At 43.7% G+C, this 12,630-nt stretch overlaps 1 protein-coding gene across 4 annotated transcripts in view; it reads left to right on the top strand.

Moving 5' to 3' along the window:
- The window catches only part of LOC109890644 (double-stranded RNA-specific editase 1), a 64,518-nt gene extending 52,157 nt beyond the window's left edge, over window positions 1-12,361 (top strand). For all 4 annotated transcript variants that reach the window (XM_031824473.1, XM_031824472.1, XM_031824471.1 and 1 more), the window contains 9 exons: window positions 284-358; window positions 2,374-3,347; window positions 4,457-4,571; window positions 4,917-5,085; window positions 5,273-5,427; window positions 5,982-6,150; window positions 7,023-7,204; window positions 8,579-8,757; window positions 10,176-12,361. In XM_031824473.1, the coding sequence (XP_031680333.1) occupies window positions 331-358; window positions 2,374-3,347; window positions 4,457-4,571; window positions 4,917-5,085; window positions 5,273-5,427; window positions 5,982-6,150; window positions 7,023-7,204; window positions 8,579-8,757; window positions 10,176-10,352 (2,148 nt within the window). In that variant the 5' untranslated portion in view covers window positions 284-330 and the 3' untranslated portion in view covers window positions 10,353-12,361. The remainder of the gene's footprint in view (window positions 1-283; window positions 359-2,373; window positions 3,348-4,456; window positions 4,572-4,916; window positions 5,086-5,272; window positions 5,428-5,981; window positions 6,151-7,022; window positions 7,205-8,578; window positions 8,758-10,175) is intronic.
- Window positions 12,362-12,630: the final 269 nt, after the last annotated feature.

The following is a 12,630-nucleotide window of genomic DNA, read 5'->3' as shown; positions in this document are numbered from 1 at the left end:
AAGACTCAAGGCTGTAATCGCTGCCAAAGCTGCTTCAACAAAGTACTGAGTAAAGGGTCTGAATACTTATGTTAATGTGATATTTCAGTTTTTATTTTTAATAAATTGGCAAAAAAAAAATCGAAAAACCTGTTTTTGCTATGTCATTATGGGATATTGTGTGTAGATTGATGAGGGGAAAAAACAATTCAATCCATTTTAGAATAAGTCCGGAACGTAACAAAATGTGGAACAAAAAGTCAATTGGTCTGAATACTTTCCGAATGCTCTGTCTGTCCTACAGGTCGAGCTGGTGTGAAGCAGCCCCGTAACCAGCCAAGGTTCTTCACCATGGAGGGAGATGAAGAAGAGCGCATGAGTGAGTCGTCGTCGTCGTCGTCGTCCCCCCACCCCCACACTAGCTGTTATGCTAGTGAAGTGCTTTTAGACACTTATAATGTAATATCCCTAGTAGTGCAAAACTACTTGGTTATATGCTTTCAAATTGAATACTGTTAGCAATAATACAACATTATTGGGAACGGAATACAGAATTGTAGGCCTATAATGTATTAAATCTCCTCTCCCTGATTTGTTTGTGTCGGATTGACCTTGAGAAAGTGTCATCAGACTGTGTTTCCTGGCTCAGGAGGGTAGGATCAGAGTTTAATCTCCCATTCAGGGGGAGATGAGGGGATATCTCCTGTGTTATTTCAGACCATTTTAAGAGACGGATTCTAAGCTTGACCCCCTGCTCCTCTTCTCAAAGCTTCTAAAACCCCACAGAGTACCCTCCTCTAGGTTCTGAGAGCAGTTATAGTTCAGCCTTAAACTGGCTGCAACAAACCTGGGAGGGTTATTGAGGAAAGGATTCTCTTTCTAGAGTCAAAATACAGGGTTTGGCAACAACAACAACAAAAAAAGTCAAGCTCAAGGTACAGAGAGAGAGAGAGGGGCTGTATGTATCTATGCCCACAGTATGGAGCAGATGTTGAATTCATTCAGCGCATTGCTTTGGCTGGCAGTGCTTTGCCCCAGGACCGTCACATAGATCCCATTACACACTTGACAGTTATGATGTTAGGACATGTTATGTGTTAGGACAGCCCTAATCCTCCCTCTTCCCTGTTACACCAAACCCAACCCAGACGGGAGCTCACTTGGATTACTGTGTCGGTCAGGGACTTCCTCGCTGCACAGCACACAGGGAGGGTTGTTGGCAGGCCGACGGGCATACATTGCCAAGGTTACTCAAGGGCTTTCTGGTGTGTGTGTGTGTGTGTGTGTGTGTGTGTGTGTGTGTGTGTGGGTCAGAACTGAGCATGGTTGGCGACGGACAGTGTTGTCATGGCATGGTCAATCACAACGCTCTGTTGTTCAATAATCTCTCTTTCCCAACAGGGTTGTAATCACAACTCCACTCCTGTTACGCTGGGCGCTAGCAGCATTGTGTTTTTTACACTGTTTATATTTTCTCCTGCATGCTTGTTATTTTCTTTACCGCTATATACTCTGTACACTTTTGTTTTAGAAAATGATGATATACAGCTTGGTCCAGAGCTAAATTATAATGAAAATAAAATGGTTATTTGAATACGCTTTTGACTGCGGTGGAGCATGAAAATCCCAGAAAACACTTGTTTGTTTGTCTCCATTTTGGGGAGGTGGCGATATCCTTATGTTGTCCCTCTTCTTTCCAAGCCTCTTGTCGCTACCTTCTTCTCTGCTCCTGCATTTTGTACAAGGATGTATTTTATCCCTGAGCGCCGAAAGGAGTAACCTATCGAGCTTTTGCTGGAGGATGTTATAAATGAAAATTTACACCAAGTTCCATCAGCTTTATAATCAGGACGTGGCGATATGTGTTCCCTCAACCCCAGCTACATCTAATTTATTGATACCATGATAAATACAAGCCTTACAGTTAAATTGGTCATGCAGTCCTTCACAGGACGTTTCTAGAAGTTTTGAGAGCCAGTTCTTTAATAACACAGATGAGTAGATAATCAGGAGCCAGATGACAACACTGAAATGTTTAGACATTTTGGTGGGGTTACTTTTGTATTTACACTGCCTAGGTCTTTGGTAGTGCTTATTCTGAAAAATACACGAATAAATCAAATCTACAGATTTTCCTCAGAAGTCAGTCCTTTCATCAAGTGTTATTCAGCCCCCCCTTTGATTGTATTGAAGGTTTTGTGGCGAAACTAATATTACTGTGTATTTAACATAGTGTTTTCTATAAGGACTACGTATAACTCTTTGCAAATCTAACATACAAAGGAACACACATCACTTGTCCAGTTACAAAGAGAGATAAAGGAATCTATAAATTTTACATTTACAAGATCCTGCAACGAAGGCGTTGTAAGTTACTCTTTCTGGGCACCGCAGGTTCCAGCAGCACCGACGTTAAGGAAAACCGCAACCTGGACAACGTGGGCTCCTCCACCAAGGAGGGGTTGGGGGGTGAGGGGGCAGCTCACCTCCCTAATGGGGGCAGTGCAGGGTGTGGAGGGGGCAGAAAGCGTCCCTTAGAAGAGGGTAATAACGGGCATCACAATAACAAGTACAGGCCCAAGAAGCGTAAGAAAATGCCCGGGCCCATTCTGCCCAAAAATGCCCTGATGCAGCTGAATGAAATCAAGCCTGGACTGCAGTACAAGCTGCTGTCTCAGACCGGTCCGGTCCACGCGCCCGTGTTCGTCATGACTGTCGAGGTCAATGGGCAGCTGTTCGAGGGCTCCGGCCCCACCAAGAAGAAGGCTAAGCTCAACTCAGCTGAGAAGGCTCTGCGGTCGTTCGTTCAGTTCCCCAACGCCTCCGAGGCACACATGGCAATGGGTCGGACACTAACGGTCAACACAGACTTTACCTCCGACCAGGCTGACTTCCCGGACATGTTGTTTAATGGGTTTGAGACCCCGGCCCCTCCGGAGGAGTCCTTCTACCTTAGTTCTAACGGTACCAATGGCTCCTTCAGCTCCCTGGGACTAGTAGCATACCCCCTGCTAGGGAACTCAGGTGCTACCGCCCTGAGTCAGTCCTCGTTAGGCCTACCACCCACCTCCTCCGTCCCGGCCTTCGTCTCCCCCGCTATTGCCAAGAACCCTGTCATGATCCTCAACGAACTACGACCCGGGCTGAAGTACGACTTTGTGTCAGAGAGTGGAGAGAGCCACGCCAAGAACTTTGCCATGTCCGTGGTGGTGGACACGCAGACGTTCCAAGGCTCAGGCCGCAATAAGAAGCTGGCCAAGGCCCGGGCGGCACAGGCTGCTCTCTCTGCCCTCTTTAACATGCAACTGGACCAGACACCGTCCAGACAGCCCATACCCAGAGAGGGTCTGCAACTGCACCTGCCACAGGTAAGAACTACTACTGCCCACAACTCGTTCACTCAGTGACTGTTGGATGACATGCTTGTTTCATATGGTTATTTGAAAAGCTTTACTTTGAATATAAGGCACAGAATAGCACATAGTAAACTCATAACGCAGGACAAACCCCCTCTCCCCATCGAAAATCTTGTGGATCAGTAGAACAATTGTAGTAGTATGCAGAGACTCGTCTTTACTCTATCTGGGTGGTTTAGCCCCATGAAATAAGAGAGCAATGGTCAGATATGTCAGTTTGGTTCATCCTTCATTGCAGGCAGTATTCAGTGTTCACTTCCCATGAACTATTCTCAGTTTAATTGACTTAATGGTTTAACCAGCTCATTATAAGCCTCTGACAGGGCTTAATTGAAAAGGAGACGAGGCTTTGAGACAGTGGTGCATTACAGCCTTGAACGTTCCACGTTGCATTGTGTACACTCAAATCTATTTACACGTCACTTAATCCCGTGCCCCTAATCCCTCCTGCCTGAGATAACGACTGACGAGGCAAGGTCAATTAAACTGTAATCTTAATTAACATCAGCTCCCGAATGCTATTCAAACATACCTATTGATCAGACAAGCTGCCTGCTCCGTTGGCCTGTTTTTAGAACAGATCAGTCAATGAAGCGGACGGATGATTTGCGATGCAGCGTTTAAGCTCCCCGGTGTCTTGTCTGTCACTCATCCCTATCTAAACCCTTTTACCTGCAGTAGGTATGTCTGATCCCTGAAGAAGTAGGCACCTCGCATCTATTATACTGCACGAGCCTGTATTCCAGTTCTGTTACCCGAGCTTCAGTTTGAGAAAGCAGTGTCTCTTAGGGGTACCCTGGATTGTCATTGCCTCTGTGATTTCTAATGTACACCTTCACGTGGAGGTTTCGGTTAGATTTTCAATTGATCATCGATCAGAGCTAATATGATGAAGCCGGAAAAAGTGATCATCATAACGTTTATACTTCCCCAGGAACTTTCCCCTCTACTCCCTCCCCTTCTCTGTGTATTGCCTTCTATTCTGTCTGGGTTTAGTCTCTGGTTTAAGGCCTGGGTTTTTCTTCTGATGTATCTCATGCTCTGCTTGGTGGTTATTTCAGGTTCTAGCTGATGCTGTGTCTGGTCTGGTAGTTGACAAGTTCAGTGAGCTGACGGATAACTTCACATCCCCTCACGCACGACGGAAAGTCCTAGCAGGCGTTGTCATGACAACAGGTACTGTTAGAATAACTTTATTTTACCCCCCCCCCCCCCCCCCCAAAAAGGAACTTTTAATTTAACTTGATTGTTAATCTCTGATTCTCTGTCAAATCGAGAGAGCCCCACTGATGCTGCATGGATCACAACTGGGGGTTTCATTGGAGACTAATCACAAAAGATGTTTGTGTATTTTACATTGTGGAATAGGTATCACTTCACGTTTCCTAGTTGATTTTATCACTTCATCATGAAACATTTATATATCATGTAAAAAATATGATATACTGTATTCAGTAGACTATGTCGTTTATGTACCATTGTAAACCATTTTTTGTCTCACAATCCACACATCCCACCCAGGCACCGATGTCAAGGAGGCACAAGTGATCTGTGTTACCACGGGGACCAAGTGTATAAACGGCGAGTACATGAGTGACCGCGGCCTGGCTTTGAACGACTGCCATGCTGAGATTATTGCTCGTCGTTCCCTCCTTAGGTACCTGTACGCACAGCTGGAACACTTCCTCAGGTAAGTCACTGTAACCACGGAGACTGGGTTAGTAGAAACTGACTGGTCAACAAGACTCAAAAAGTGACATTTTACCAGAAGAAACAAATGCCAATGTAGAGAGACGGGTTAACCTTTTCTTACCACACACCTGTCTGTCTGTCCATCTGTCTGTCTGTCTGCCCATCTGTCTGTCTGTCTGCCATAGTAACAACAGAGAGGAGCAGCAGAAGTCGATGTTCACGAGGTGCGAGAACAAGCGGGGCTTCCGTCTGAAGGACAACGTGCAGTTCCACCTGTACATCAGCACGTCGCCCTGCGGAGATGCGCGCATCTTCTCACCCCACGAGGCTGCCTTCGAGGGTGAGACATCTCCCTAGGCGGCTCTTCTTCCTCTTCATTTTAAAAATGCTTCTTCTTCTCCCCAATTTCGTGGTATCCAATTGTTGCAGTAGCTACTATCATGTCTCATCGCTACAACTCCCGTACGGGCTCGGGAGAGACGAAGGTTGAAAGTCATGCGTCCTCCGATACACAACCCAACCAGCCGTACTGCTTCTTAACACAGCGCGCATCCAACCCGGAAGCCAGCCGCACCAATGTGTCGGAGGGTACAACGTGCACCTGGCAACCTTGGTTAGCGCGCACTGCGCCCGGCCCGCCACAGGAGTCGCTGGTGCGCGATGAGACAAGGACATCCCTACCGACCAAGCCCTCCCTAACCCGGACAACGCTAGGCCAATTGTGCGTCGCCCCACGGACCTCCCGGTCGCGGCCGGTTACGACAGAGCCTGGGCGCGAACCCAGGGACTCTGATGGCACAGCTGGCACTGCAGTACAGCGCCCTTAACCACTGCGCCACCCGGGAGGCCTCTTCGCCATTTTTAAGGCTTATTTCCTTTCCATGTCATCCACAGATCAGGGAGACAGGCACCCTAACAGGAAAGCTCGTGGTCAGCTGAGGACCAAGATAGAGTCTGGGGAGGGGACTATCCCTGTGAAAGTCAGTAACACTATCCAGACCTGGGACGGGGTACTGCAGGGAGAGCGGCTGCTCACCATGTCCTGCAGTGACAAGATCGCCAGGTCTGTATCTGTCTTGGACACCACTCCTTGTTACTATGTTTACAGTTTAGCAACCAGTCAAACTATCACCATACAGAAGGTGTCTAGTCATTTTCATGGAATGACGATTTAAATGTGATATTCATAAAAACACCAACAATGTAAATCTACCATTTATGCCATTATTGTGAACTTCGTCCGACTTTTCACTAGTCAGCGATAGCCGCAGCTTGAGCATGTCTTGAGCATGTCACACGGACAGAATAAGCCCAGAGAACAAGCCTCGAAGAAACAATCTAAATCAACAATATTGTTCATGATTACACACCTGCAGTTTGAGCAGCTGTTACAGTTCCTAGGGCACTCCCAGCAGGGATGCCATTTCCGTGGAGATTAATCAAAGGGCTAATCACGGCTCTAACATAATCACACCTGTAGCACTGCTCTGTTGGCAAAGTGATTGGGACTTGAGAGAGGGTAGCTAGCCTGAGGAATGCACCAATCAGAATCATTTGAATAGCATCTGACTCCAGGCAATAACACACCCTTCATCACTAAAAGTGGAGCTTAGTGTTCGAAAAATAGGAAATGTCCAACTGAGAGGCTATTACATGTTATTTTCTTCGACCCAAGTTGCATTATTAGGGAGAGAAAAACAGGGCACAAGAAGACATTTTCAAATTCAACCTCTGCGTTCAGATTGATTTGAAATGTTCAGGGTAAAATCCAAAATGTTGAGATTTTTAAATTTTTTAAAACGTGGATTTGGGTCTTATCCGTATCGTGCACTCAGAAATGTCTGTGCTTTGAGGTGGTGAGACTCAAAAAGGTCATGTGACTCAAAAGCAGCACCTCCCTTTGAACAGCACCTCTCACTGCCGCCCTTCTCTCAGGTGGAACGTAGTAGGGATCCAGGGCTCTCTGATGTGTTACTTCACAGAGCCCATCTACTTCTCCAGCATTATCTTGGGCAGCCTGTACCACGCAGACCACCTCTCCAGAGCCATGTACCAGAGGATCGCTGACATTGAGGACCTGCCTCAGACGTTCAACCTCAACCGGCCACTTCTGAGCGGTAAGGGGTCTGTCTGGCTGTGATCCTACCCGTCCTACATCCTGCCCCTACTTAGTTTACCGTCAGACAACAGCCCCTGGATTGTCCTGACCACATACAGTACCAGTCAAATGTTTTGGACACACCCACTCAGTCAAGGGATTTTCTTCATGTTTACTATTTTCTACATTGTAGAATAATAGTGAAGACATCAAAACTATGAAATAACACATATGGGATCATATAGCCCTCACACTGCCTGGAGGTGTGTTGGGTCATTGTCCTGTTGAAAAACAAATGATAGTCCCACTAAGCACAAACCAGATGGGATGGCGTATCGCTGCAGAATGCTGTGGTAGCCCTGCTGGTTAAGTCTGCCTTGAATTCTAAATACATAATTGACAGTGTCACCAGAAAAGCACACTCACAACATCACATCTCCTCCATGGTTCATGGTGGGAACTATATATGCAGAGATCATCCGCTCAACTACTCTGTGTCTCACAAAGACATGGCAGTTGGAAACAAAAATCTCAAATTTGGACTCATCAGAAGGACAGATTTCCACCTTTCTACTGTCCATTGCTTGTGTTTCTTGGCCCAAGCAAGTCTCTTCTCCTTTAGTAGTGGTTTCTTTGTAGCAATTTGACCATGAAGGCCTTGATTCACAGTTGATGTTGAGATGTGTCTGTTACTTGAACTCTGTGAAGCATTTATGTGGGCTGCAATTTCTGAGGCTGGTAACTCTAATGAACGTATCCTCTGCAGCAGAGGTAACTCTGGGTCTTCCTTTCCTGTGGCGGTCCTCATGAGAGCCAGTTTCATCATAGCGCTTGATGGTTTTTGCAACTGCACTTGAAGAAACTTTCAAAGTTCTTGAAGTTTTCCGTAGTGACTGACCTTCATGTCTTAAAGTATTGATGGACTGTCGTTTCTCTTTGCTTATTTAAGCTGTTCTTTCCATAATATGGACTTGGTCTTTTACCAAATAAGGTTATCTTCTGTATACAACCCCTACCTTGTCACAACACAACTGATTGACTCAAACACATTAAGAAGGAAAGAAATTCTACAAAATAACTGTGAACAAGTCACACCTGTTAATTGAAATGCATTCCAGGTGACTACCTCATGAAGCTGGTTGAGAGACTGTCAAGAGTGTACAAAGCTGTCATCAAGGCAAAGGGTGGCTACATTGAAGAAGCGCAAATATAAAATGACTACATAATTCCATGTGTGTTATTTCATAGTTTTGATGTCTTCACTATTATTCTACAATGTAGAAAATAGTCAAATTTAAGAAAAACCCTTGAATGGGTTGGTGTTTCAAAACGTGTGACTGGTACTGTATATCTCACAAAGGAATCTTTTTATGTCACTTTCTCTTCCCTGCAGGAATAAGCAACGCAGAAGCACGGCAACCGGGTAAAGCTCCTAACTTCAGTGTGAACTGGGCTGTGGGAGACCAGGGGTTAGAGGTTATCAACGCCATGACAGGCAAGGACGACTTGGGACGGCCCTCGAGGCTCTGCAAGCACGCCCTCTACAGCCGCTGGGTGCGCCTATACTGCAAGGTAGGATACTTATTAATCCGCACAACACCTTTATATACAGTCGTGGCCAGAAGTTTTGAGAATGACACAAATATTAATTTTCACAAAGTTTGCTGCTTCAGTGTCTTTAGATATTTTTGTCAGATGTTACTATGGAATACTGAAGTATAATTACAAGCATTTCATAAGTGTCAAAGGCTTTTATTAACAATTACATGAAGTTGATGCAAAGAATCAATATTTGCAGTGTTGACTCTTCTTTTTCAAGACCTCTGCAATCTGCCCTGGCATGCTGTCAATTAACTTCTGGGCCACATCTGATGACAGCCCATTCTTGCATAATCAATGCTTGGCGTTTGTCAGAATTTGACACAGGACTGATGGTAATGCTCACCTTGTCTTCTCCGGACAAGCTTTTTTCCAGATGCCCCAAACAATCAGAAAGGGGATTCATCCGAGAAAATGACTTTACCCCAGTCCCCAGCAGTCCAATCCCTGTACCTTTGCAGAATATCAGTCTGTCCCTGATGTTTTTCCTGGAGAGAAGTAGCTTCTTTGCTGCCCTTCTTGACACGAGGCCATCCTCCAAAAGTCTTCGCCTCACTATGCGTGCAGATGCACTCACACCTGCCTGCTGCCATTCCTGAGCAAGCTCTGTACAGGTGGTGCCCCAATCCCGCAGCTGAATCAACTTTAGGAGACAGTCCTGGCGCTTGCTGGACTTTCTTGGGCGCCCTGAAGCCTTCTTCACAACAATTAAACCGCTCTCCTTTAATTTCTTAATGATCCGATAAATGGTTGATTTAGGTGCAATCTTACTGGCAGCAATATCCTTGCCTGTGAAGCCCTTTTTGTGCAAAGCAATGATGACGGCACGTGTTTCCTTTTAGGTAACCATGGTTGACAGAGGAAGAACAATGATTCCAAGCACCACCCTCCTTTTGAAGCTTCCAGTCTGTTATTCAAACTCAATCAGCATGACCGAGTGATCTCCAGCCTTGTTCTCGTCAACCCTCACACCTGTGTTAACGAGAGAAACACTGACATGATGTCAGCTGGTCCTTTTGTGGCAGGGCTAGAGTGCAGTGGAAATGTTTTTTGGGGATTCAGTTAATTTGCATGGCAAAGAGGGACTTAGCAATTAATTGCAATTTATCTGATCCCTCTTCATAACATTCTGGAGTATATGCAAATTGCCATCCTACAAACTGAGGCAGCAGACTTTGTGAAAATTAATATATGTGTCATTCTCAAAACTTTTGGCCACGACTATACTCTCAGGTGGCTGTTGCTATGCGTGGCTGGGTAGTTGAGACTTATTATGTTCCAAGAACTCAATTTAAAAGGTTTGACATCGTGTTTGTTCACTTGATTGTTGAATCACTTCTTACCGTGTTTTATTCTTGTCCAATTAAAACTTCTCTCTTCCTGCCTTTTAGCTTTCACAGACTCTGAGAATCAAAGGTGCCAAACCCAGCTTGTACCATGACGCCAAACAGGCAGCGATGGAGTACCATGCTGCCAAGCAGACTCTGACCAAGGAATTCCACAAGGCAGGACTGGGAGCCTGGGTCAAGAAGCCTATCGAACAGGACCAGTTCTCACTCCAGTCCTGAGTGGATTTTTAAAAATAGAAATAGAATGACTATGTTGTTCTAAAATGTGTATGGTTGTTGTCACAGGAGGAAGAGGGAGGCTCAGATGAAGATACTTCTCCTACCAGCTGTTTAGACTTGATTTGTTCTGTGTGTTTTGGATGATGCTCACCCAACCCTCGCTCCCTCTCCTGATCACTCCACTTTTGACCGTGAGACATTGAATTTGCTTGAATTTTGTCTGATTTGTTTTTCTCAATGACTCACTGTAAAGGCTTGTTTTCCGCGTCAACCAAATGACTGTTGTTGATGTTTTGTTAGTTTAGTGATGTTTATTCCATAACACTAGTAACCTAACACGTGACATATGACAGCTGTACAACTGGAAACCTGGGATTTTTTAAACAGATTTTGTTGATACATTTTTATAAATCAGTACATGCAAAAATCAACTGAAATCAGTTGGCTATCTACAGACAAACCTTGTCTACACTCACTGTATGTTTATGCCAAATATATAGAAGGCTTTCAAGCTCACCTCCCAGTAGGGGTCATAACAATGACTATTTTGCTGTCTTCTTCCTAAGTATTAGTATTGTGCCCGTTCCCTCTTGTCTTGAAGGCGGATGTCCTCTCTTACACTTTTCATGTGCAGTCTTTTCTTTGTTTCTGCTGTGAAATATAAAGGATTGCACTGTCTGAGGACAATATGTTTGTTTGTTCTTGAATAGTGATAGATACGTGTGTTTTTTTTGTTTGTTTTGAAAATTTGTTCGAGAATGCTTTCTATACTGATAATGACATGTTTTTATCTAAGTCTATCTGAGGTAGGCCTAATTAACTTCTGAAAAAATATTTGATTCATGTTTCCCTTTACAGTGATTGCCATAAATTATATTAAGGTAAAATTTGGCCTTTTGATTCTTGCAGGATGGCTCACACTCTTGTGGTTGCCAGACAGATACAGTGGACTTTATGTACTGCCTTTTATTTGAACACACAGACAACATTTTTGCTATCATCATGTGCCATTTGTTGAGAGCTTGATAAAAAAAACGAGCAAAATGATTTGAGCTTATATTTAGCCATGAGTGTTGATTGAGGTGACTTGAGCTAATGTTCCTTGTCTGTCATCATAAGCCTTCTTACCTCACCAAAGATGATTTCTATTAGCTTTTTGTTTCTTTAATGTGTAATGTTTGTTTGTACAAAGTTTCTGGTCACTTCATTTTGATTCCTGTGTTTTATACTGCTCAATATCATCTCTTTGGACTATTTATTTTTTAATGAATTGAAATGGATCCCTGTGTTTAATGTAGCAATTTAAAAGTATGAAACTGTAGATCATTTTTGACCTGTTCTGTGTCATTTTTAACAATTAACAGGTTACCAAAAAAAATATATATATATACCCAAAATGTATTTCTAACAGGCTCGGAAATGTTAATGTACAGTACTTTATCCTAGTGTACTCATTGGAATCGGGCTACTCTCGTGAATAAGCCCATTTTGTCATTTTCCCCCTTCTGTATTGTCACACTTCTCATCCGCATTTGGCATGTTTTCTTATTTGTTTATTTTGAATAGAGTTGTAAGAATCCACAAGAATCAAGGCAATTGCAGTTTTTTGAAAGGGGACCAAGCACAGCTTGTGATGTAGAAAAAAAAAAAAAAAAAAAATAGTAGTGAATGGCTGGTTTAACCATTGTGAAGAACTTTTGATCACACCGTCCCAACCTTTGGGTGTTATGAGGGGGTCTGCTCTACCTATGTTTGCTTTCTCTGACCAAGTTGTGAGCGTTGACTGTGAACTTTGACCGGGTCTTTTGCCGTCCTGTAATGGTTCATGCACTGTTTGATTGATGTGCCCAGTCCACTGTAGTCTCTAGAATAAGGGCCCTAATGCATGAGCTCTCGCTATAAAGCATGAGGAAATATCAAATAAAACAAACCAGATAAACAAAAATCATCCATGTAGAAAATGAGAAAAGACCTATAAATGAGAAATATAATAAATGGTAACATAGGTAGATGTTGTATATAGTTGTCTTTATTTCAAACACTGCATTAAGTTCACTGCATTAAGTAATTTCTTATTTTATACACAAAGCAATTATATTGACAATACAATGCTTTTCAAAAAATGTGACAGAAATGTATGAAAAGATAAAAGTGGCATTATGATGATTTTATAGAAAATAGCGTAATAGCAATGATGCTAACACAATGCTAGGGAGCTGCTCTGTTTGCAGTAAAGTAACTGTCCAGAGAAAATCTAAATTTTAAAAGCTTATATTCT

Source organism: Oncorhynchus kisutch, linkage group LG5 (assembly GCF_002021735.2).
Source record: "Oncorhynchus kisutch isolate 150728-3 linkage group LG5, Okis_V2, whole genome shotgun sequence".
Lineage (NCBI taxonomy): Eukaryota > Metazoa > Chordata > Actinopteri > Salmoniformes > Salmonidae > Oncorhynchus > Oncorhynchus kisutch.
The sequence above is the reverse complement of the archived record's forward strand: the minus strand, read 5'-3'. Positions and strand labels throughout refer to the sequence as shown.